The following is a 22,198-nucleotide window of genomic DNA, read 5'->3' as shown; positions in this document are numbered from 1 at the left end:
TGCTAAAAAAAAGTTGCTTTGGAAAGTTGTCCTGAGAACTGCCAGTGGTTAAGATTGACTTACATTGTCTTGGGCTAGCAGTGATTGCTTCTAAGGATGCATGGTCATGATTCCTTTTTGAGCCATATGACATGTACTCCCTCCCTCAGTATCCTATTGGCTCCCTGACACTCTCCCGTTACAGGCTCCACCAATTACAGGCTGTCAGCATACACTAATGTAAATGACACATTCAATTGCCCTTTGAACACACACAGGCCCACACACCTTTCATGTTGACATTGGCAAGAAAAAGCACAGTACACAAGGACTCAGAGGTTGGGGAGGTTATGGGTCTAACTTTACTGTGATGAAGAGTATATGCTTTTTTGGTTTTGGTGCATACGCTAGTGCTAGAACCACCTATGTGACAAAGCATTGCTAACATAAAAAATAAGCATGGGTGTTCAGAAGCAGGATCTGGTTGACATGATAACTGGAAATGCTAAGGCATGAATTTGCTGAATCAGAAAATTGTATTTTCTGTGTCCCTTGGCCATTTAAACAAATGCATGTTTTTGCAATGATTCTCCCAATCAGGAGTCCTGTTTGAAAGCACATGTATTCATCCTGTACTTGTGTAGTGTTCCTTCCTTGCCTGCTCACCCATGCTATGACAGCGGTGCCTGCAGCCCTCACATCGTGGCGGAACCCAGGGGAAATAGGTCCTCCTGATGCTGGACAGTTACAAAGCAAGGACTGCAGGGGCCCCTGCTTCTTCTAGCAGCCCACAATTCCTACAGACCGGCAATCAACATCGGATTTAACACATGTTTTGGGCCTTTTCCCTAAGGGAATTCGGGCTTGCTCTCTCTCCTTGCACTGTCACACTCTACCACACACTCTCCTTGTGCTGTCACACTTGCCCATGCTCTCCCCTTGCACTGTCACATTCTCCTACTCTTTCCTTCCAATGTTACTTTTTTTACACTTTTTCCTTATGCTGTCACACTGTCTCTCTGTGCTGTCACTCTCTCCCACACCCTCGCTTCATGTGCTGTCACACTTTCCCGCACTCTCTCCATGTGCTGTCACATTCTCTGACACTGTCTCACCATCCACTGTCTCACACTCTTTCCATGATCCGTCACTGTCTCTCTCTCTCTCTCTGGTCTGTCACACTCTTTCTCAGTGCTCTCAGTCTGTCTCTGTGTGCTGTCACACTCGGTCTGCCTGTGCTGCCGCGCTCTCTCTACTCTCTCTCTACTACAGACATACTGCCAGTTATTACACTAGCAGAGCAGCACTAATGCCAAGAAGGCGGACTAGAGCAATGTGCAGGCATGACCATTATTAGTTATGTTATATTATGAGAATTTGTATATTTCATTTAGTCACTCCCTTTGAGGTTTACGAAAAAAATCCTTGGATGTATAGACAAAGTGAATATTATGGTCCGGAATGTCTAGGATGGGGGATTTGGATATCATATACTTGAGAACTACTGTAGAGGATTTGTGTTTAAGAAATAGGTTAATTATATTGCTGTGGATAGATGCTCAGTACCATTATGGGCACAAATAGAAAGACGAAAGCTGTAACCGTATCATGTATTTTATTTATTACATTTGTTATACGCCCAGACCCGGGGGTATCACGGCGTAGTTACAGACAATGGGGGAATGCAATCTTAGAAAGTACACAGAGGAAAACACAGGAATAACAGTCAGTAATATACAATAATATGCGAGGCAGTCAAGAATATACAGCAAAATGCAAAGCAGTCAGATATGTACAGTTAATTGGAGCGGATTAGTGCTCTAGTTCAGTTAGGACCTATTGAAGAGCCAAGTCTTCAGGAAGCTTTTGAATTTGGGGAAGGAGGTTTCGTTCATAATGTGGGTAGGTAGCGCATTCCAGTGTCTAGGTGCCAGTGCTTTGAAGCTACTACCCCCTGCTTTCTCTCTTTTGTATCTGGGGGTTTCGAGGTATGCGTTTTTGTTGGACCTGAGAAGTCTAGTCTGGGGCTTCATCGTGACTGTATTGTTGAGGTATTTGGGTGCTTTGTTAGCCCTGCATTTGTGGGTGATGCTCAGGGTTTTAAATAGAATTCTGGCTCGGATGGGGAGCCAGTGGTGGTCTCTTCTGGTGTTGGAGATATGTTCAGATTTTTTAATGCCTAAGGCTGCTCTGAGGGCTTTGTTCTGCATGCGTTGGAGTTTGGCTAAATTGGCTTTGGACGTGCCCAGGAAAAGGATATTACAATAGTCTAGCTTAGACAGTATGAGTGCTCTGGCTAGAGTAACACAATTTTTGGCTGAGAGGAATTTACGGCTGAGGGAGATGAGTTTGGAGGTGTAGGAGGTGGACGAGGCTAATGTGTTTACTTGTTTGGACATGGATAGTGTTGCGTCTAAGTAGACGCCAAGGGTCTTGACTTGTTTAAGAACAGGGATTGTGGTTCCATCGATGGTGAATGATTTGAAGGCGGGCTCAAGGGTGTTGATTTTGCTGGAGGAGCCTAGTATGAGGAGCTCCGTTTTATCGTCATTGAGACAAAGGCTGTTATTGGCCATCCAGTTTTGGATGAGTGAGTAGAAGTGTTAACCAGGAGGGAGTCTTGTTCATGATTGCCTGAGAGAGGAATGAGGATTTGGGTGTCATCGGTGAAGTTAGTATAGATGACACCCATGGCATCCAAAGGTGCAAATAATAGCTTAGTTTAGGCATTATACAGTGTGGGGGATAGGCAAGAGCCTTGCGGCACACCTGCTGGGACAGGCACTGGGTCTGCTGATTCTTTGCCGATGGACACCCTGGAGGTCCTATCAGCCAAGAATGATTTGATCCAGTTGGTAGCGCTCTGAGCTAGGTTGAAGTTGTTTGCTAGAGTGTTGCAGAGTTTGTCGTGGTCGACCAGATCGAAGGCCGCTGAGAGGTCCAGGAGCATCAGCAGACAGAGTTTGCCAGCTTCTTTAGTGGCATCCATTTGGATCTTCAGATCAAGGAGGGCTGTCTCTGTACTGTGGTTGGGGCGGAATCCTGACTGGCGGTCTCCTAATAGTTGATGTTGTTCCAAATGGTTCTGAATTTGGCAATAGGCTATTTTGTCAATTATTTCTAGGAGAAATGGGACCGTTGTAATAGGTCGGTAATTAGTGGGTATTGAGGGGTCCAGGGATGGTTTTTTTAGGAGTGGTGTCACCCAAGCTTTTTTGATACTGGTGGGGACTGTGTTTGTGAGGAAAGAGGCATTGATGAATTCGGTAATTATGGGTGTGAGGGTGGGGGCACAGAGTTTTACTAGATGTGAGGGGAATTGGTCTTCTTTACAGTTGGAAGCTTTGAGTTTCATTATGGTGTCAAATACTTCTTTGTTAGACACAGGTGTAAATTGAACTGGGGGGCCAATAGTGGCATTTGATGTAGTTGTTGATATAGTGGGTGGAGTTTTGTCAGCTAGGAGTGTTTTTTATTATCAATTTTGTTTTGTAGTAGGAGAATTTTAGATGAGAGTGCGTTTTGTATAGTGGTGCACCAGTCTTTGCTAGCGTTAGAAGGTGCTGTAGAGAGTTTATACTCTTTGGGGAAACTTCCTAAATGAGCATCTAACTTGCAGTCAATCGTTGTCACCAAAGATGCAGTGACATCACTGATATTGGGAAGTGGACAAGGATTGTACATGAATAAAATGCTTCAATGGCATATCCCAGGGATTCAGATAAATAATAAAATGGTATATTGGAGAAGCTGGATTAATAGAGGTATATTGTTAATTGGGGACATCTGGGGTGATGGGGGAATAATATCCTTTGAACGTTTGAAGGAGAAATTTGGACTGAATAAGAGGGAACTGGCAAGATATAAAATTATGGAGACTTTGATGTCTGAAAGGCAACAAATGTTATATGAACCAATGGTGCAGAAGCCTGAGATGTGTAATTTACTTGCGACAATGCCACAGAAGGTATCAAGCCTTTTAAAACTCTTGCCATTGGTGAATCATCTGATAGTCTCACGGGAGAAGTTAAGGCTGACCTGGTCTGAAGAATTGGGCAGGGTTATCTCAATAAAGGAATGGGAGAATTTTTGGAAAGTTCCTGTTAGGGCAAAGGCTGATTTGAATATACGTTACATTCATCAAAGAATATTGGGGTGCCTTTATTGGACCCCAGTACGAATGAATATATTGGGCTTAATTGAAAGTGATAAATGTTGGGGTTGTCAGAAAGAGAAAGGTACTTTGCTACACATGTTGTGGAACTGTACCCGAGTAATGGGCTTTTGGAATCATGTGTTAGATAGGATTGATATGGTTTGGAATATCACATTCCCATGGAATTCATTGGCAGTGATTTTTAAATCATCAAAATGTGGACGAAATATTGATTGTACAACATTATGTTGGATTAATAAAGTTCTCTTCAGTGCAACTAGGCAAATACTAAACGTGTGGAAAACAAGGAAAAAGCCATGTGTGGAGGACTGGCTTGTTGATGTACAAATCCTTTCAAGCTTTGAGAAGATAATGTTTTGTAGGCAATATGGAGAGGAAACATATAGAGAATTGAGGGGACCTTTTAATAAAATGTATGAGTAATGTCGGATTAGAGTGTTAATATAGGAAACTTACTTAAATTGTAAGGGGGGAGTTTGTTGTGGAGATGGGTATTTTTCATGTTTTATGTCTTGTGGTTATGTTGGTTTAATCTGTAGTTCCATCGTTACACAATAGATTAGATTTCGATTTGTTGGATAACTTGTTAATTTTCTGAGTGTAACACTGTTATTAGCTGTATTGTTGATTATTCAAATGGATGATAATGATGGTCTAGAATGTGTTTATCATTTGTGTAATGCTTTGTTAATTTGTTGAAAATTAAAATAAAGAGTTTAAAAAAATAAAATAAATAAATGCTTCTTCCTCCTACACTCGATAAAAATAATCCTACCATTCCTGTCCTTCACTCATAAAACACTGACAATCATGCCCTCATCATGTTCAGAATTGACTACGCAAACAGTCTTTACCTTGGAATGCCAGAACATCTGCCGAAGAAACGGCAAAGTATCCAAAAATCAGCAGCTGGATTTCTCCTTAAACTATCACGAAGGGACCACATCACACCAGCGCTAAAAATGTTACACTGGCTGCCAATCTAACAACGAATCACGTTCAAAACTATTAACATAGCGGACAGAGCAATCCACGACCAAGGAGCAGAATTACTGCAAAAGAAAATAACCATTTACCAACCGACAGGAACACTCAGATCAAGCAACGACCGGCCTGGAAACAAAACCATACACAAGAAGAACACTTGGGAGATCTTCATTCTCTCACCTGGCAGCAAAAACTTGGGGCACCATTCTGAAAGAAATACGCAACAGAAAGGGTCACCTAATATTCAGAAAACTGCTCAAAACCTGGCTCTTCACCTCAGAACCAGAAGGAAACAGCTTGGAAAACAGACGCCAATGGAAATAGAACGTGCCACAAACAAAGGCACATGGCAGGAAGTATCTGGGGAGGGAGGGAGCCCAGGATTCACCCACTCCCAAGCACAACCCCTATGCTAGGCAAAACCTAAGGGACAGGCACGCTAGCTACAGACGAGGGAGCTTTAACCAATAACTGCCACCCAAGAGGACAGGGAGCGCCTGGGATTCAGAAGGAGGGGACCCCACCCTAGGAGCTCAGGGAGGCAATGGCAGGCACACCCCACTGATGACTAAGAGCAACCCACAACCTTACCGATCTCAACCCGGTGGTGGGGGATGGCCCTCACCACCTTCCCACACACAGATCACTAGTCAGTTACAGAGACATGCCACTGCCTTGTGAAGAACCCAGTGAGTGACCAACCATGGAATGCTCCAACAGACAACACGGGCAGAGACACCTAACACAGATGGTGACCTAACCATCGAAGGAACCTTACAGCAACGTCCACCATAACAGCTTGAAGATAACCTTTGCCTCGAACATCATATCTAAATTTGGAAATCTACCACGGAACAATCTGACTATTTGTTCATGTAAGAGTTGACCTACATGGAGCAACCAACCAATACAATGAGTGAGTATCTCGGTGACCATCTAATTTTCTCTCAAAAGTCTCTTGTCACAAGTCTCATAAACAGTGACAACTTTCTAGATTAGACGAACATTATATTACCTTGTTTTCTAGGGAAAATCACTCCTACTATTTGGAAACTATACTTTCACCTTGAGTTAACCAAAAAGAACGAACAAATATTTTGTCCCTTGCCAAAGACAGAATTATCAACCACATCTGGACCAAAATAATTCCAATTAAAACTTCATGACTTGCCAATCTTGTTTTGCTCAAAACTAACATCTATGTGCACCATCAATTACCTTACCTCCTGAAGAACCGCTCACACCGAAGAGCGGGGAAACACGTGTCGAGGTGCAAGAAGCAAGAAGTACATGAATTTGAGGTTCATTAACTCTCATGATTAGTATTTCATTCTCAAGAGGTTTTTGGAATCAACTCCAAATGAATATCAAGATTTTTTCAAAAAAACTCTAGTTATTAGTTCAAGATTTCCTTATGGACCAAGAGGAATTTGAAGAATTGAAAAATAACCTATACTAACCAATATTTAGTGAATGTCTAACTAAAATGTATGGTACTACCAGTTGTAGAAAATAATATCTACATCGCCTTATAATTTTTTCTTTTTTCTTTGAATGAAAATAAATAACAACCCTACAATTCTTGTGATTTCTATTTTAGTACAGCGCAAACTAAATGACTCAACCCCCCTTTTTATTTACACCTAACACAGATGCCTGAAGCAAAGAGGTAACCCCCACTAACCCATCTGCTAAAAACCGCAACTTTCTGCATACACCTCTCAAACGCTAAACAAACACAACCACTTCCTTGCACAGCAAACCACGTGCACTTCACTACACTGCAACAACAAAACAAACCACACATAGTCTCACACAACGGCACATGGGAGTCTACCGATCTGTAAACTACACCCATGCTCAGCAAACAGTGTTAACCGAACTGAAGCTGTTAACAGGACATCACAACTCTCGCTCTACCTTTGTCCCGCTATGCCCTACTAACCCATCCTACCCTCTTACCTTTCAGATCCGCCAGAGCCCCACAGGACCACTCCGGTGATGATAGTGCGCAGTATAAATGTCCTTTAACATTAACATTAATATTTCCTTATGCCCCAGACTTCCAAAAGTGTCAACAGTGTCTTTCACTGAATTTTTTAAAGACTATTGGGTTTCCAAACTTTGGAACAATCCCAGATTATTATTATATTTAAAAAATAACCATATGTTTTAGGACAGGTATTCAAGGTTTTGAAAAACAAATCTTGTTCAGGTGATTAGTGTTAGCATCTTGTATAACCTACAATTGGGTACTTTAAGTCCCCCTACTGCTTTATCTTTAAACAAGTTGTGCCTACTTCACCAAGGTGTTTTACCATTCAAGAGGAAACAGCAGATGATTGAGTTACTCTATTGATGTTGTTGCATTGCAAGATTTATAGCTAGAGCTCTGAATAGATATGAAATATGAGTCTAAAATAACAATCTAATTGCCATGTTAATTATATGTATCATTCCTATAAGTGCTATAGGGCGTAAGGTTAATTTCCTACAGAAATATTGGCTTTCTTTAATCGTGTCACTTATGTCACCCTTGGGAACATTTCCAGCCCCTTTCACAAATGTTCAGAATACGATGTTCAACCTTAGTAAAAATCTATATTCTATGTGATCAGTTCTGTTTTTAATCATTTAAATTATAACCTAGGAACTGGCCAAAGATATCTGCCAACTCATATATTTTATGGTTTGATTGCCTTGGCCCAAGGGAATGGATACTTTACTTAACTTTTGTATTTCAATATATTTTCATTTGGGGGGAAATTTGACAGGCTTTTATTTGTGTGAGTGACTCTATACAAGGAGAAAACAGCAAGGCTGACAAAAGGCTAAAAGCCATGTTCCTCATGTAATATCTATTTGTCAATATTTGATGTTAATTAATCGTTTAGGAACTGTGCAAACTCGTCAGCTATGTATGGCGCATAAATTTGGGGCCACTCTGATCTTGGTAGGATGGAACAGAGAGAAATGGCAATGTTGAAAAATCTCCTGGCCCTCCCAAGGAGTGCCCCATCTATTCCTTTAATATTAGAACTGGGGGTAGATGGTCTTGCTTTTGATGCTAAACTCTGACTCTTAATGTATTGTCACAAACTGTGCACCTCAACCACCCTTCATACCTACAAGGAAGCCCTCTTTCATGTACTAATGCAAGAAGGCGCTAGAGCCCTCCCATGGGTTAGTAATGTGCCAGACCTTACCAGAAAACCTGGCCTCCCCCTTATGATTACACTTGAACCCCAGGACCACATGGTAGCGAAAGACTGCATCAAGCAGAGATATAGGGACTGGTACTACAAGATGCAAATTTCAGAGATCGGCAGGATTGCCGCAAAAGCGGAATACATCAAGTGGAAGCACTTGTTCGGCCGAGAAGAATATTTACCTTGTACTGATGGAAAGGAAGCACATACCTTGTTTTTAAAAGCAAGGTTGGGGATACTTCCATTGGCAGCGGTCGTAACAACTGGGGCAAAGGTGATCTACCCCTGTGTAAAATCTGTGGGCAGGGAGAGAACGACCTTGAGCACTTTCTGTTTACGTGCCCCTGATACAGGAACATCCGCTACAAGTGGCTAGCTCCTACTCATAAAAAGTATAACCTAAGGAGAAAGAAAGACTCAATGGAATTCTTCTTGTGTAGTCAAAATCATGTTGACCTACAAACCTATCTGGCCTTTTTGAAACACGCCTGGCGCTTGAGAATGAAATGTATTTTGTAATTGTAAATGCCTGCTTTATGGTCTAACCTTGTATTTTAAATATTGTTTTATCTGAGTCTTTGATATTCCTGCTTTTATGGCGATGCTGCCGAAATAAAGATTATTACTACCACTACTACTAATAGTTTAGCAGTAACTAATCTTAACTGGGTGAATATGTTTCCCTGGGATCCCAAATTTCCCATTCCTTTCCATTAGAAATCCCACCTTACCCTGTGAAATGTTTTTGTTTTAGCATTTAAGAATGTCAGGGAAGTGGGGAGTACAATGTGTTGGCATGATCAATTGCTATTGAGTGTAAATAAGTGAAATCGGTTGTATCTTTCCAGAAACAAAACATTTTTGATACGCATTGACAATTTTCAAATGAATGCCTGCTAGACATTTTGCTAATATTTTTATACATTTCATGTGATCACAGTGTTCTAATGCTATTGGATGGTAGATTTGGGGTACTTTATTCCCTTACCCTTTTTCATCTGATATTGACGTTTGAGTGCTGCTAAGATTTTGGAAGTCTATCTTGTATTATTTCTTGAAATACTGGTTTTAACACAGCGAGCAAGATATGTCTAAACCTCCTTTACCATTTGTTAAGGATCACATGTGTCCCATAGGTTTTACAGCAGGGAGTTCTTTTCTAGCATATATTAACTCTTGATCGGTTATGTCAGTAACTAAATATAGCTGTTGCACTTCCTCTAAATTGGCAACGCAGCTTGGTTCAGGACTGTTTCCATATCCTCTACGGTAGTTGTATTTTCTTCTAAATATAGTGTAGAGTACAGTGCTACAAACACACCCACTGTTACTGTGTGCTCCTCAAATGGGTTCAGATTTATGTTGTATATTTCTTTAATGCTGCTCTTTTTTCCCCCCTTACATTTTATTTGGAGTGGAGAATTGTGCCCATAATCTTGCACACCCTCTAACTGTGTGTACTATAATTAGCCCCGATTTTGAGACTTCCTCTTCGTGTAAATCTTTAATCTATGCTCTTAAAATTAGTCACTTATTATGAATTTGATTATCTTTCTTTTACCTCGTAGCCATGCTATTTTCCAGGCTTGTGCAGCTAGTGACCTAGCTGCCCAGTTTCCTCCTTGTTCCTCTTGTACTGTCTAAATGAAAATAAAATAACCACACCACCAAAGAAATCTTTTTAGGTAACACAAACTGTCATCAACAAGATGAAGCCTTTATCAGGCTCCCGAAATGGATGTATCCCCATTTCTTTTGCAATCAATCCACAGAAGAGCTCTGTCTAACAACTTACGATAAAATGTCCATTTGCAAATGTTCCTCTTTTTCCTTTCCTATTCTACTCCATTGGATGGTGGTGAGCGGTGTTCCTACAGGGCACCCCCACACTTACACCTATCATCATTAACTCTTTACTTACTAGAGCCAGGTCAATAGGAGAGAAGTGCCTGTGCATTGCTGAGGATTAGGAGCATTCTAGTCTTAGGCCATTGAGGTCTCTCTCACTCAGTGCTTCCTTCAGAGGATATCTATACACTAAATGATCACTAGATTCTTTCGTCCTTACTTTCCTCACAACAGTTGCACTTCACGTTGTATGGTTCAACTGTGGATCTAATACATATTGAAAGACTCAGGAGATGCATCGAGCTGCTTCCCAGTCCAGTAGTTCCATGTCCAGGTCTAAACATATTTTGGGGACTTACATATATATTGGTATAATAATATAGAACTATATTTGCACTTTCAACTCGACATGCAGCAGCATTCTCTCCTGCTCTGGACCATCTGATGCTCCCCATCCACACCCTCAGCCTTGCAGTTTGCAGCTCCTTCTCATGTGTAGTCCTCTAACTCCTCACTATGCGCTTTATTGTTTTGGCCTCAAATCCGTATCGGTTCTTTTGACAAACACAGCAGGATTACGCAGTAATACGTCTAGGCTATACTGCTAAACACGTTGCTGTCCATTCCGTACCTGTTTACAAACCTTTCTTCACCTCCTTATCAGCAGCTGGTAGATATGCTAGTATATCTTGCTATTAGTAACTACTATTGTTATTGTCACTTCCTTTGCATCAACACTACCATTTTGTCAGAGGCCATGGATGCCTCCTGACGGATGTCTGGCATGGTGGCCATCTTTGCCTTGACTGTGCCGCTCGAATGCATTCCAATGCTATGTGCAAACTTGAGAATCTATTTTTATGAATATATAATAATTTATTTTAAAACAAATGGATTGCAACGTTGGGAGTTGTGCCTAAGTCAAACAAATTCCATCATTAGTACATTTAATGCATGTAAACTATGTTTATATTTTGGTTTTGTTGTAGCTGCCTGCGAAAGATACATTTAGAAACTGATACTTACTGGAACATCCAAATATCATGAACAAACTATGGTCATGTATTGCCATACACAAAGGAACCACTGCTAACTATGGTTAACTGTGGTTAAAGAGGGTCAGATCGTAGTGCTGGCTATTGTCAGGTTATGTCCATTATGTAGACTTTAGTTTCTTTTTCTTATACCATGCTTGTATTTCTGTACTACTTAGATGCGTATTGTGATCTCTAAATGCCTGGGTGAAGGTAGAATATTGAGCGTGTGATGTATGATTTGCACCTGGGGAAGGGTGCTCAGCCAGTCAGGTGGCTGGGAAAGCCGGCAGAAACTGCAAGTGTCCGGCTGCATTCTCAAAGCCACCTGCATCTCTTCCCTGGGTGCTGCGGTTTTTGTTCAGTGTTTCGGCCCCCAGCTCCTCTCCCAGCCCCTCTCCCCAGCCCCTGAACCTCCATGTCATCCCTTATCACCTCCATCTTTGCCCCACGGACTTACCTGCTGGTCCGGGGCTACCATGTTTTGGTTGGCATGCTCCCTTGCTGTCCTGGTTGACCCATCATAGAAATAGAAAAAGGATTTAGTCCCTTTTCTATTTGCTATGCCGAGGCCAACCTTTTTTGAGGGGAGATTGGGCTTGCACAATGCACGCAGAGCCGTTCACCCAACATAAAAAAAAACATGTTTACATTATTCGCACACACCAGATGGAGCCCTGAGTTGCACATAACTATCACCCCCTTGTTTGGTGGCTTACAGAGCGATAATGGCCCTGAGCATTCGCTGAGCCCTTGCTTCACTCAAGCCTACCTATTAGGGGTCCCATATGACCCCCAAATGCAGGGATGATTGCTATAGTGGAAGCTTCGAGAAGTGCCAGTTGGTGAGAGATTAGTTTGAGAATGGATACCTTTGGTGGGTTCACCTTAAACCTATTGGGCCTCATTACGATCCTGGCGCTAATGGGTTAACGGCGCCGTAAAAGGCTGCGGCGCCGTTAACCCATAAGCGCCTGATTACGAGGTGCCTTTGCGGGACCCAACCTTAACGGCTGGTTTACACCAGCCGTTAAAGTAGGGACCCGCAAAGGGACCTTGGTGCTAAGTGTGGTACCGCAATTTGCGGTACCGTACTTACCACCTTCCCCATTCCCATAGAGCCGTTATTGGGCGAAAATGGGAATGGGGAAGGGCCATGGTTCAATGGGGAATTACCGCCCCGCCAACCTTGGAATGGGGTGGCAATTCCCCATTGAACCATGGCGGACCTGTTACAACACCGGCACCAACCATGGTGCTAATAGCGCCACGGTTTAGCGCCGGTGTTGTAATGAGGGCCATTGTCTTAACCTTTTTGTAACTGGTTACTCTTTACAGACTGCTTCTTTCTTGAGACCCTACTTCTGTACGCTTATATACATGCAAAAAATCAGAACAGTTTACATAGATATGACTTGTTACACAACGAATGACTAGCCAATTTTCCTTCCACATTTTTGACTACCTTAGCTATTGATATGAAGTCAGCAGTGAAAATCTGGCCATGTAGAAGCAGTCACTTAATTACTGTACCTGTAGAGATTTTCCTTCACCAGAGAGTCACTCAAAATGATCAATTTGTCATCGAGATATTTCATGAGAGGAGACACCGCCTAAAGCAGAAAACAATGGGCATGTTAGTGCTTATTGCGCCAGTAATGATGCAGTTGTTTGCAGAGGTTAATCAATTTCAATGACCTTAGATCGATGCACACGTTTGTGCTCAGCCTACAATGTTATTGCTCCCATTAGAAGTGTAAGATCCAAGCTGAAACCCGACATTCAGTAACACATTTTAAAATTAACATTTGGTCGGTAGACGCTATTGTTACTTTGGAAATGGACCGCACCTAAAGTGTCCATGAGTAAGAGCATGCCATTGGAATAAAAAGGCATGGTTCTTCACGCTCCCGCCTATAAACGCCCTCGGCTTCACCTCGTCCAATCACATTGCAGGGAGCACAGTCTGAGTCTGCCGAGACAAGCCTGCGTTCCCTGCTTTCTTGCAGTTCCTCGCTGCTGTCTGCTCCTTTGCAACCCTGCTCTGACACCCTTGCCTCACCAAACCCCAATTCGTTCAATCTGTTACGGAAGTGAGTGCTAGTGGTTTTGGGGGCAGTTGTTGGGTCGGGGGTGTGGGCGGGAGTTGCTAAAGTGTCTGCACGCTCTCTCTGCACCCAGTGAGCCTGCGGCCCGCAAGTGCGTGCCGCATCCTGCTTGACCTCTCCTTCCCATCCTGGCTTGCAACCACTCTCTACGTCTGTTCTTCAGGGATGGGCTTCTCCGGGGGTAAGTTTCCACCAACTTTCTATGCGGTGCTCTGCAACTAGGTGTTCCCGGGTGTCCTGTATGTCCCTATATTGTGTTCTGCATCTCAGCTTCCCCAGGGTAAAGCACGTGGCACTGTACTACCGCCCTCTGCGCCTGGGTGTCCCAAACACAGTGCGGCCGCATCTCTACATTATGTTCCTCGCCTGAGGGACAGAGGTGTATGGCATTGCCTCATTTTGTGTTGTGCTTCCAGGTGTCCGGGACAAAGCACACTGCATTGCTCTATTCTATGTTCTGCACCTGCATACGCCCAACGTAAACTATGCTGTAATCCTCAATTATGCTCAACATTCAGGCCTCCCAGACACCAGCGGGCTTCCTCTGTCTATATCATGCTGGGTATCCCACTGTCTGAAGACAAAAGTGTGTTGCACTGCCCCAAATAGTGTTCCGCATCTACCTACTCCCAGGTTAAACATGCATTGCTTCTAACCATTATGTGCAACAGACAAACTGCCGCATTACAAGTTTGGCAGTGCAAGAAGAGAGTGGTGAAAATTGAGTTGCTGCAACTTTTTTGGTGCTAACGGAATTACCAACATTTTTCCTGCACCGCCAAATAATGCATTTGGAGGTAAAGTGGGCAAGCCGGAGCTGGAGCTCAATCTGGAGGTACATTCCTCAAAAAATCAGCTGCCTTTTTCCATGTAGTAAATCCACAAAAACTCCCCATGGAGATCGATGGACCCCAAAAATGGGGAATTACACTGCCTTAACACCACTTCTAATCCTGTGGCAGTAATGGTAATTGAGTATGACTGTAATTGGGTGGATGTACGGCTGAATTAGCACCAAACTCATTATATATGATGCATGTTATATCTCTCTATTATGTCCTGCATCTCGCTGCACCTAGGAAACGTTCTAAACCAATCACGCAACTCTCAACTTCTCCACCTTAGTCACCACATGCAAACACATATTAGCCCATCCATGTATGTCTTTAAGATACCCTCTCCCATACTCCCAGCACCATAACTCTACACCTCTAACACCCATCACCCCCATGCCCACTCTGAAAGCCTGAGGTTTCCCCTCTGGAAACAAAGCCCTCGGTGCCGCCACTGATCAGACCGAGGAGGTTGTCACACATGCAGAGCTCAGGGCTCTTCTGGTGTACTCCATCAACACAAAGCACCGCCATTTTGCTTTCCCCTCTCCTTCTTACCAACCTGTCTTTCAGATTCGCCAGAGTTCCTGGAGAGCATGCAAATGGCAGCGATGTCAGGTATTGCCCCTAATGGCCTAATGTAACATATGCAACCAGCTCCTGCTGCGACCTAATGCTAATTTCTATACTTTTTGTTTAAGGTTTAGCCAAAAACATACACAATGAAAAAGGTCATAATGGTTAAGATAACAAGAATTACACGTTTAATCAGAGTTGAACAATTCACTCCGAATAAGACAGATGTACTGAAGACATGAGGGAATTGAAGTGACTGAACAGCTCATGCAGCCTGGGGAATATTCTATTTTCTGGTAGCAGCTATAATAAGGTTCGTGAAACAAGAGTGGTATGAGTCCCCCTTCTGTAAAAATGCCGGGTTCAAAAGCAGTCTTCTACAAAGAATACATTTCTGGACCCACACACAGTACATGGCTACATTTTTGGACCCACACACACACAGTACATGGCTACATTTTTGGACCCACACACAGTACATGGCTACATTTATGGACCCACACAGTACATGGCTACATTTTTGGACCCACACACACACAGTACATGGCTACATTTTTGGACCCACACACAGTACATGGCTACATTTTTGGACCCACACACACAGTACATGGCTACATTTTTGGACCCACACACACAGTACATGGCTACATTTTTGGACACACACACACAGTACATGGCTACATTTTTGGACCCACACACACACAGTACATGGCTACATTTTTGGACCCACACACACAGTACATGGCTACATTTTTGGACCCACACACAGTACATGGCTACATTTTTGGACCCACACACACAGTACATGGCTACATTTTTGGACCCACACACACAGTACATGGCTACATTTCTGGACACACACAGTACATGGCTACATTTTTGGACCCACACACACAGTACATGGCTACATTTCTGGACACACACAGTACATGGCTACATTTCTGGACACACACAGTACATGGCTACATTTTTGGACCCACACACACAGTACATGGCTACATTTCTGGACACACACAGTACATGGCTACATTTCTGGACACACACAGTACATGGCTACATTTTTGGACCCACACACACAGTACATGGCTACATTTCTGGACACACACAGTACATGGCTACATTTCTGGACACACACAGTACATGGCTACATTTTTGGACCCACACACACAGTACATGGCTACATTTCTGGACACACACAGTATATGGCTACATTTCTGGACACACACAGTACATGGCTACATTTTTGGACCCACACACACAGTACATGGCTACATTTCTGGACACACACAGTACATGGCTACATTTCTGGACACACACAGTACATGGCTACATTTTTGGACCCACACACACAGTACATGGCTACATTTCTGGACACACACAGTATATGGCTACATTTCTGGACACACACAGTACATGGCTACATTTTTGGACCCACACACACAGTACATGGCTACATTTTTGGACACACACAGTACGTGGCTGACCTCTTGATGACCATCTTTCCACATCTCTTCCTGATCCACAGTGATCAGTCGGATTGGTGACTGACTCGATTTAAAATGTATTTAAAATGTCCTAGCCCCATCAAACACTCCTCACATGAATTAAGGATCACATCATTTAGGTTTTCCAACTTTATAGATTGTGCAGTATCTGTTTCAAAACTGGCCCAGGTTAAGGGAGCCTTTCGTATTTGCTTTCGCACTTGTGTATTTACCGCCTGGAAATGATGGTGTTCTAGCTTTAGGCACGAGGCAGCTAAAGAGGTGAGTGTCATGAAGGAGGATATTTGCTTACAGGTTCATTTTGTCTCCTCCTTTAATAAATGTCTTATTGCACTTGGTACAGCCCTTTGCGGGGCCTACCATGAAGAGAGCACCACAGAGTATCATTTATGGTCTAAGCTTTCAAGTCCTAGTCAGATACTTGCCATTGGGCATATCCGCTTAACTCGCAAGAAAGTTCTACAATTAATTTTGTGTTTAGATCTTGTTGCCTTAAACATTCGAGTGAATTTCAGTTTAATGTAGTCCCTTTTTGGCTGCAATATTCCCAGGCCAGTGAATGCACCATAACAGTTCACTCTCACACAGAGATCCCAAAACCATGATGGACTATATCCTCAAATCCAACAATATAATGGGCCACAGAGCCATTTTTTGGACACATGTTATCTACCCATTCACCAGCAAGTACCAACAGCGTCTGTGTTGGAGGCCTTTCCCATCATTCGGAGGGCACTCCATGATGAGTAGCACCACACCTCAATGCCCCAACCATCACCTGTGCCCACTCCAGTGTTACTATTATCTCTCAACGCATTTTGCATGAAGGTAGGCTATATGCTTTTGGTAGACTGTGAAAACTATCAACATAACATGTCCTCAAGAGCAATTGGCAGCCAACCCCATCAATTGGTAGACAGGCCAACCGGTAACTGGGTGCATGAAATATACAAATCAAGTCTTAGCCCCCTCTCTGTAATGCCCTCGCCCTTCCCTACATGAACTGATGTTAGCTGTCTTCAAAATAGTGATGTTATGTCACATATCTCACCACAGATTCCCATACCAGCCAGGGAGAGGATGTAGACACCTAAAAAGCATGCACTTCTGCAGTGTATTTGGACCTGGCCACATCTCCAGGTATGCAAGGCAGAGTGCTGGCTGACACTGGAAAATACCCTGCGAGACGATGAGAGCAACCTCCTCGCCAAAAGCCAACACCTCTGTGTCCACAGAGCCCATCAGCAAAACAAGCACCTGACTTTCCGGCAGCAGTGACCCAGTGGCTAGTACCATCATCCACAGCGCCTCTGTCACGTGTGACTATACAGCCATTTCACTGACTGTTGCCACCGCCACCTGTGCTCCATGTGTCCCTGTGGCTCCTACGACCGCTGTGGCTACTACCATCTCTGGAACTATGTCTGCCGGCACAAGTGCAAAGCGCCATCCCATGAACTCCTATTTATTTATTTATTTATTTATTTATTTATTTATATTCTGTTGCCTCAAGGGTGGACATTCAGCCGTTTCATTCCCATCGCCATCCCTTGCATTCCTCTCTCCTCTTCCTACAACTTTCAGTCAGTCAGTCAGTCAGAAAAATGTATTTCGGATTCAAAAATCCATAAAACACATAAGTCCAAGCAGTAGATACAATTAATAAAACCCTTCCCTTAAGAACATCCACAACTTTGTCACCCTTATTTACTGGCCATGCACTGCAGTGGCACCATCGGTAGGACACTGATTCCACACTTGATGATGGATTAACTGCAGATGACAGGACACGTGCATCAGGGAGGAGGCTGCCCCATGACCTAGCATCCCCGGTCCGCCAACACACCCTTGACATTATATGGGAGTGACTCAACCAGACAGAGCAGCTACCGGATCGTTTGGAGGCCATGGTACAGGAACTAGGAGGACACTCTCAGGCATGAGCAAAGCTGTGTAGAGTGTGTCGAGGAGGGTGGCATCTGCCATGGAAGGCCACAGCAGGAGAGCAGCAGGTGACATGCTTGCATCACTGTAGTTGGGTAGAGGGAGCAGATCTTGCCACTTTCGGTAAGTAATGAGACCATGCTGAGCGCCATTACCCTCACTCTACTGAATATCATGGGAGTGATTCGGCCCTCTTCTGATCTGTGATCTGTCCGCAGCAGCCCAGTGTGGTGCTCTCACCAGAGAGCGCACCCCTGACCACAAGCTACACAGGAACGTGGCAAGACCTGATGCAACTTGGGAATGCCATTCCACAGACATTGGTTTCGGGTTGAGGGTGGAGGGTGGGCATGTACGTTTATGTGTTAAATTAAAGAAATTGCATTCCAGGGAAATAATCTAGTGGTCATTTAGTGTTTGTGATAGATGTGGTTTTAGTGATAAGTAACAGTACAGTGAATGCTGGAGTCCTATGTACTCAAAGGAGTTCTCAAAAAGCACCTGACAGAACGCACAATGCTTCCTATCCTTCCATCATCATGTTCACCGCGAGCTGGCCTGTGGTCACCTGACATCAGCATCTGAGTGCGGGGAGCCTCTGGTTCTCTGGAGACTAGTGACCATTCCCCCAAATGCATATGTGCTGCAGCATTGCACAGTCCTCATCAATCTTCTCTACTTCCTCAGGGCTGTACATTAGTGCTCCACCTATCTAGTGAAAGCGCCAGCATCTTCCCTTCAGCAATCCAAAGGTGGGCACACCCTGCTCCATATGTGTTCCTCGTGGTAGGCCAACCCCTGTAGCATCCCAGGGCTTCTGATGGGTGCCATCACATATGACAGCTGCAGATAATCAGAGGCACCTTCAATAGGTGAGAAGTATTTGATGATGGGAATGTTCTTGCCCAGTGCTCATCATTCTAATGTGCCCGTGAGATTTCTGGTTTGTCAGGTATGTATGGTGGCTCTCACTCCATGACATATGGTGTTTCTGTGCGTTGAAACAGGGAATAGCCACAGTGCACTACTGGTCCTGGTCCATGGCCAATGACATGTTTGCCATTATCACCTTACTATCTCAGCTACAACATTGCCCATACGCATTGCTCAATTGCTGGCCAGTCATATGCAATCTATGCAACCTGTGTTGTGCATTGTTGGGTGGTCTTGTTATCTGAATGCCTTTCAGGATGTTAGAGAGGTAGCTATATGAAAGGATTGGGTTTTTACATTATTGCATACCTGGGTGACCAGCTGTGGTGTCCACATAGATCACAGAGTGCCTGGGAAATGGGTGATGATGGCCATGAACTATTTCTGGCATCTTGTGCTAGGCATTATGGGATATTTAGTCCCATTAAAGATTTTGTGTGAAAGGGCCTAAGAAGCACTTCAGCTATGCCAACACTCAGGATTATTGAGAGGTCTTGGCCATGTGATCTTGATTTCTTGTTGGCATATGCATCATGCAGAGGGCACGGGTTGGGCATAAATGGATGACATGTGCATGGCGCTACTCCTTGGCCTTCCCCATTTTTGCCCCCTTCTGCTTTCTCGCTCCCTCTTCGCATAGCATTGTCAGCGTTGCTATTGACCCGTTATCCAAGTACACTGTCCACTGTGGGTGTCCATGTATCCTGGCAAGGTGATGTTCCATAGAACCATGGCATCAAGTGTGAAACTCTGGAACCAGGCACAGCAGTGGCTCACCAACAGGTGGGCATCACACGTCATGTGTATGTTCATGGAATTGCATGACTTCGTGTTGTGGTAGACTTGTTCAACTGCCTGGGATGGGTACAATGCCACATGCATACAATCCAGGGCAGGAATCGTATTGAAGAAGTGGGCGGTCACATAGAAATCTACCTTCGTGGCATACACCTGCATCTGGTGGTCGGCAGCGAAATTTGATTTGGTGTAGGTCCCATAAGTGCATCAAGCACCGGTACCAGCACTTTATAAAAGGATGGCCGGGACATGCCACGTAGCATTCCGACAGCATGCTGAAATGTGCTAATTGTTAAGGAACTGCCAGAAGGCCACTATCTTTAGCAGGGGTGTGATGGCAGCCATGATGTTGCTCTCACCCGAGAGGTCCATTTCGATCAGGGCGAGCAGGCTTGCAATGGTGTGTGGTTATTTGCTCGTCGGTCAGAGCTCTGGTGGTAGATATGTCAGTAGATATGGGTGGCCTCCTCATCACACGGCTGTCTCATCTGCCTTTACACAGCTGGTATGCCCGGCTGCTGTTACACCACATATGTCTGCAGGTTGATAAACCCTTGCCACATGTGGAGAGTGCAGGCCTCATCTTCTAAGGGATGCATGAATCCTGGAAGCTGGTCTGGGAAAGGTGTGGCTTTTCGGTGCAATCGGACACATCTGTGGATTCTGTTTCATCACCTGACTTCATTTACCTTTTGGACGTAACTACACTCATTTTTTCAAGGAATGGCCATCTGTTTTTGCTGGCATTGCCTTCCAATAGTGTGGATTTGACATTTTCTTTTCCCACACTATTTCGAAGGAGGAATTAACACTGGAGAAATGACCGCCTTTTTCCGGCGGTAATTCCTCCGGCGCTAATTCCTACGACAGGATTGGCACGATTGGATTTTGCCTCCATTTTAAGTTGCCCCGTAATTTGCAGAGCGGTAAAAGTGTCAGTAACTCTGTTACCACCAGCTTTTACTGGTACCAGCGACCTTGGAATGAGGTCTATTATATGTACAGTATTTGCCGTACCTTTTCAGCGTGGATACCCTCAATGACTGGAGGGATTTTATTTTCTCAATGAGTCCTCAAGTCCGGTATCATAGCAATTTGGCATCTTGTACTCGACTAGTGAACTGCCCTAGTGCAGTCAAATATACAAATGGCTGTGCATGAATGGCGCCAGTAAGGTTCGCCTAATAGATATTTTTTAAAGAGTGTGTGGAGCTGGCTTAGTATGTATGTGCCAATTCTCCATTCTGTGTTTTAACTTCACATCTAAACTGGTCCTGTCTGTCATCCCTGCCAGCTAAGATCCAGGCCAGAAGCACAGCTGGAGAACCAGAGCAGCGCTCAGCCCCATCTCGAGTGATTGTCTCTGGGAGGCAGGGAGCAGCTTGTCCCCCATCCCCATTCAATGCTTTGGATCGGTGCCACCCTGGGCGACAGCGCCTGCCCCCTCGGAGGATGCGCTGCTTGTAATAACCGCTAGGCCATATGGAACACGACAATTCATTTCCCACAGGTGACCTGAATGGCCACAAGACGATGGTAATCTGGACCATACGTGGGCGCCCCTCTGATGGCTCATATCCTAGCATTACGTTCTTTCCACACAATGACAAGAGACTGATAGTACACAGTGCCCGCAGCGGTCGCCAGGATTGTCTAACAAGCGGGGCCCTGAAGCTGATGTAGTTGGCCCCACCTCAGTGACCTTAACATCTCTAGATGCCCACACAGCTCTGTATTTGAAGATTTTGGGGGGACCTTGCCCGCTCGGGCCCTACCCTGTCTACGCCTCTGAGCAGTCGTGCTAGCATGCAAATGAATGGCACCGATTGCATTGCGCTCAGAAGCAAGAGCGGCTGAATGGATTTGAGCCTGTGACCTTCAGGCGCTTGTTTTGTCTCCTCTGTCTGCATCTCCACCGCTCTCCAGGCTGAAGCTTTCTCTCTGGTGTCCTTCACTCAGGCGCCTTCCTCCGCGTTGCTTGCTGGATTTCCAGCCATTGCAGGTGCATCTGCGGGCCCAGGCTGAAGCTTTCTCTCTGGTGTCCTTCACTCAGGCGCCTTCCTCCGCGTTGCTTGCTGGATTTCCAGCCATTGCAGGTGCATCTGCGGGCCCAGGCTGAAGCTTTCTCTCTGGTGGCCTTCACTCAGGCGCCTTCCTCCGCGTTGCTTGCTGGATTTCCAGCCATTGCAGGTGCATCTGCGGGCCCAGGCTGAAGCTTTCTCTCTGGTGTCCTTCACTCAGGCGCCTTCCTCCGCGTTGCTTGCTGG

The 22,198-nt window shown here is 44.4% G+C and overlaps 1 protein-coding gene across 1 annotated transcript in view; it reads right to left on the bottom strand.

The window, feature by feature from the left end:
* Positions 1 to 22,198, bottom strand: part of BAIAP3 (BAI1 associated protein 3) — a 2,154,334-nt gene that overhangs the window by 128,440 nt on the left and 2,003,696 nt on the right. The window contains exon 27 of the mRNA XM_069647200.1: positions 12,768 to 12,847. Within this exon, the coding sequence (XP_069503301.1) occupies positions 12,768 to 12,847 (80 nt within the window). The remainder of the gene's footprint in view (positions 1 to 12,767; positions 12,848 to 22,198) is intronic.

Source organism: Ambystoma mexicanum, chromosome 2q (assembly GCF_040938575.1).
Source record: "Ambystoma mexicanum isolate Mex_15411 chromosome 2q, UKY_AmexF1_1, whole genome shotgun sequence".
NCBI classification, from domain to species: Eukaryota; Metazoa; Chordata; class Amphibia; order Caudata; family Ambystomatidae; genus Ambystoma; species Ambystoma mexicanum.
The sequence above is the reverse complement of the archived record's forward strand: the minus strand, read 5'-3'. Positions and strand labels throughout refer to the sequence as shown.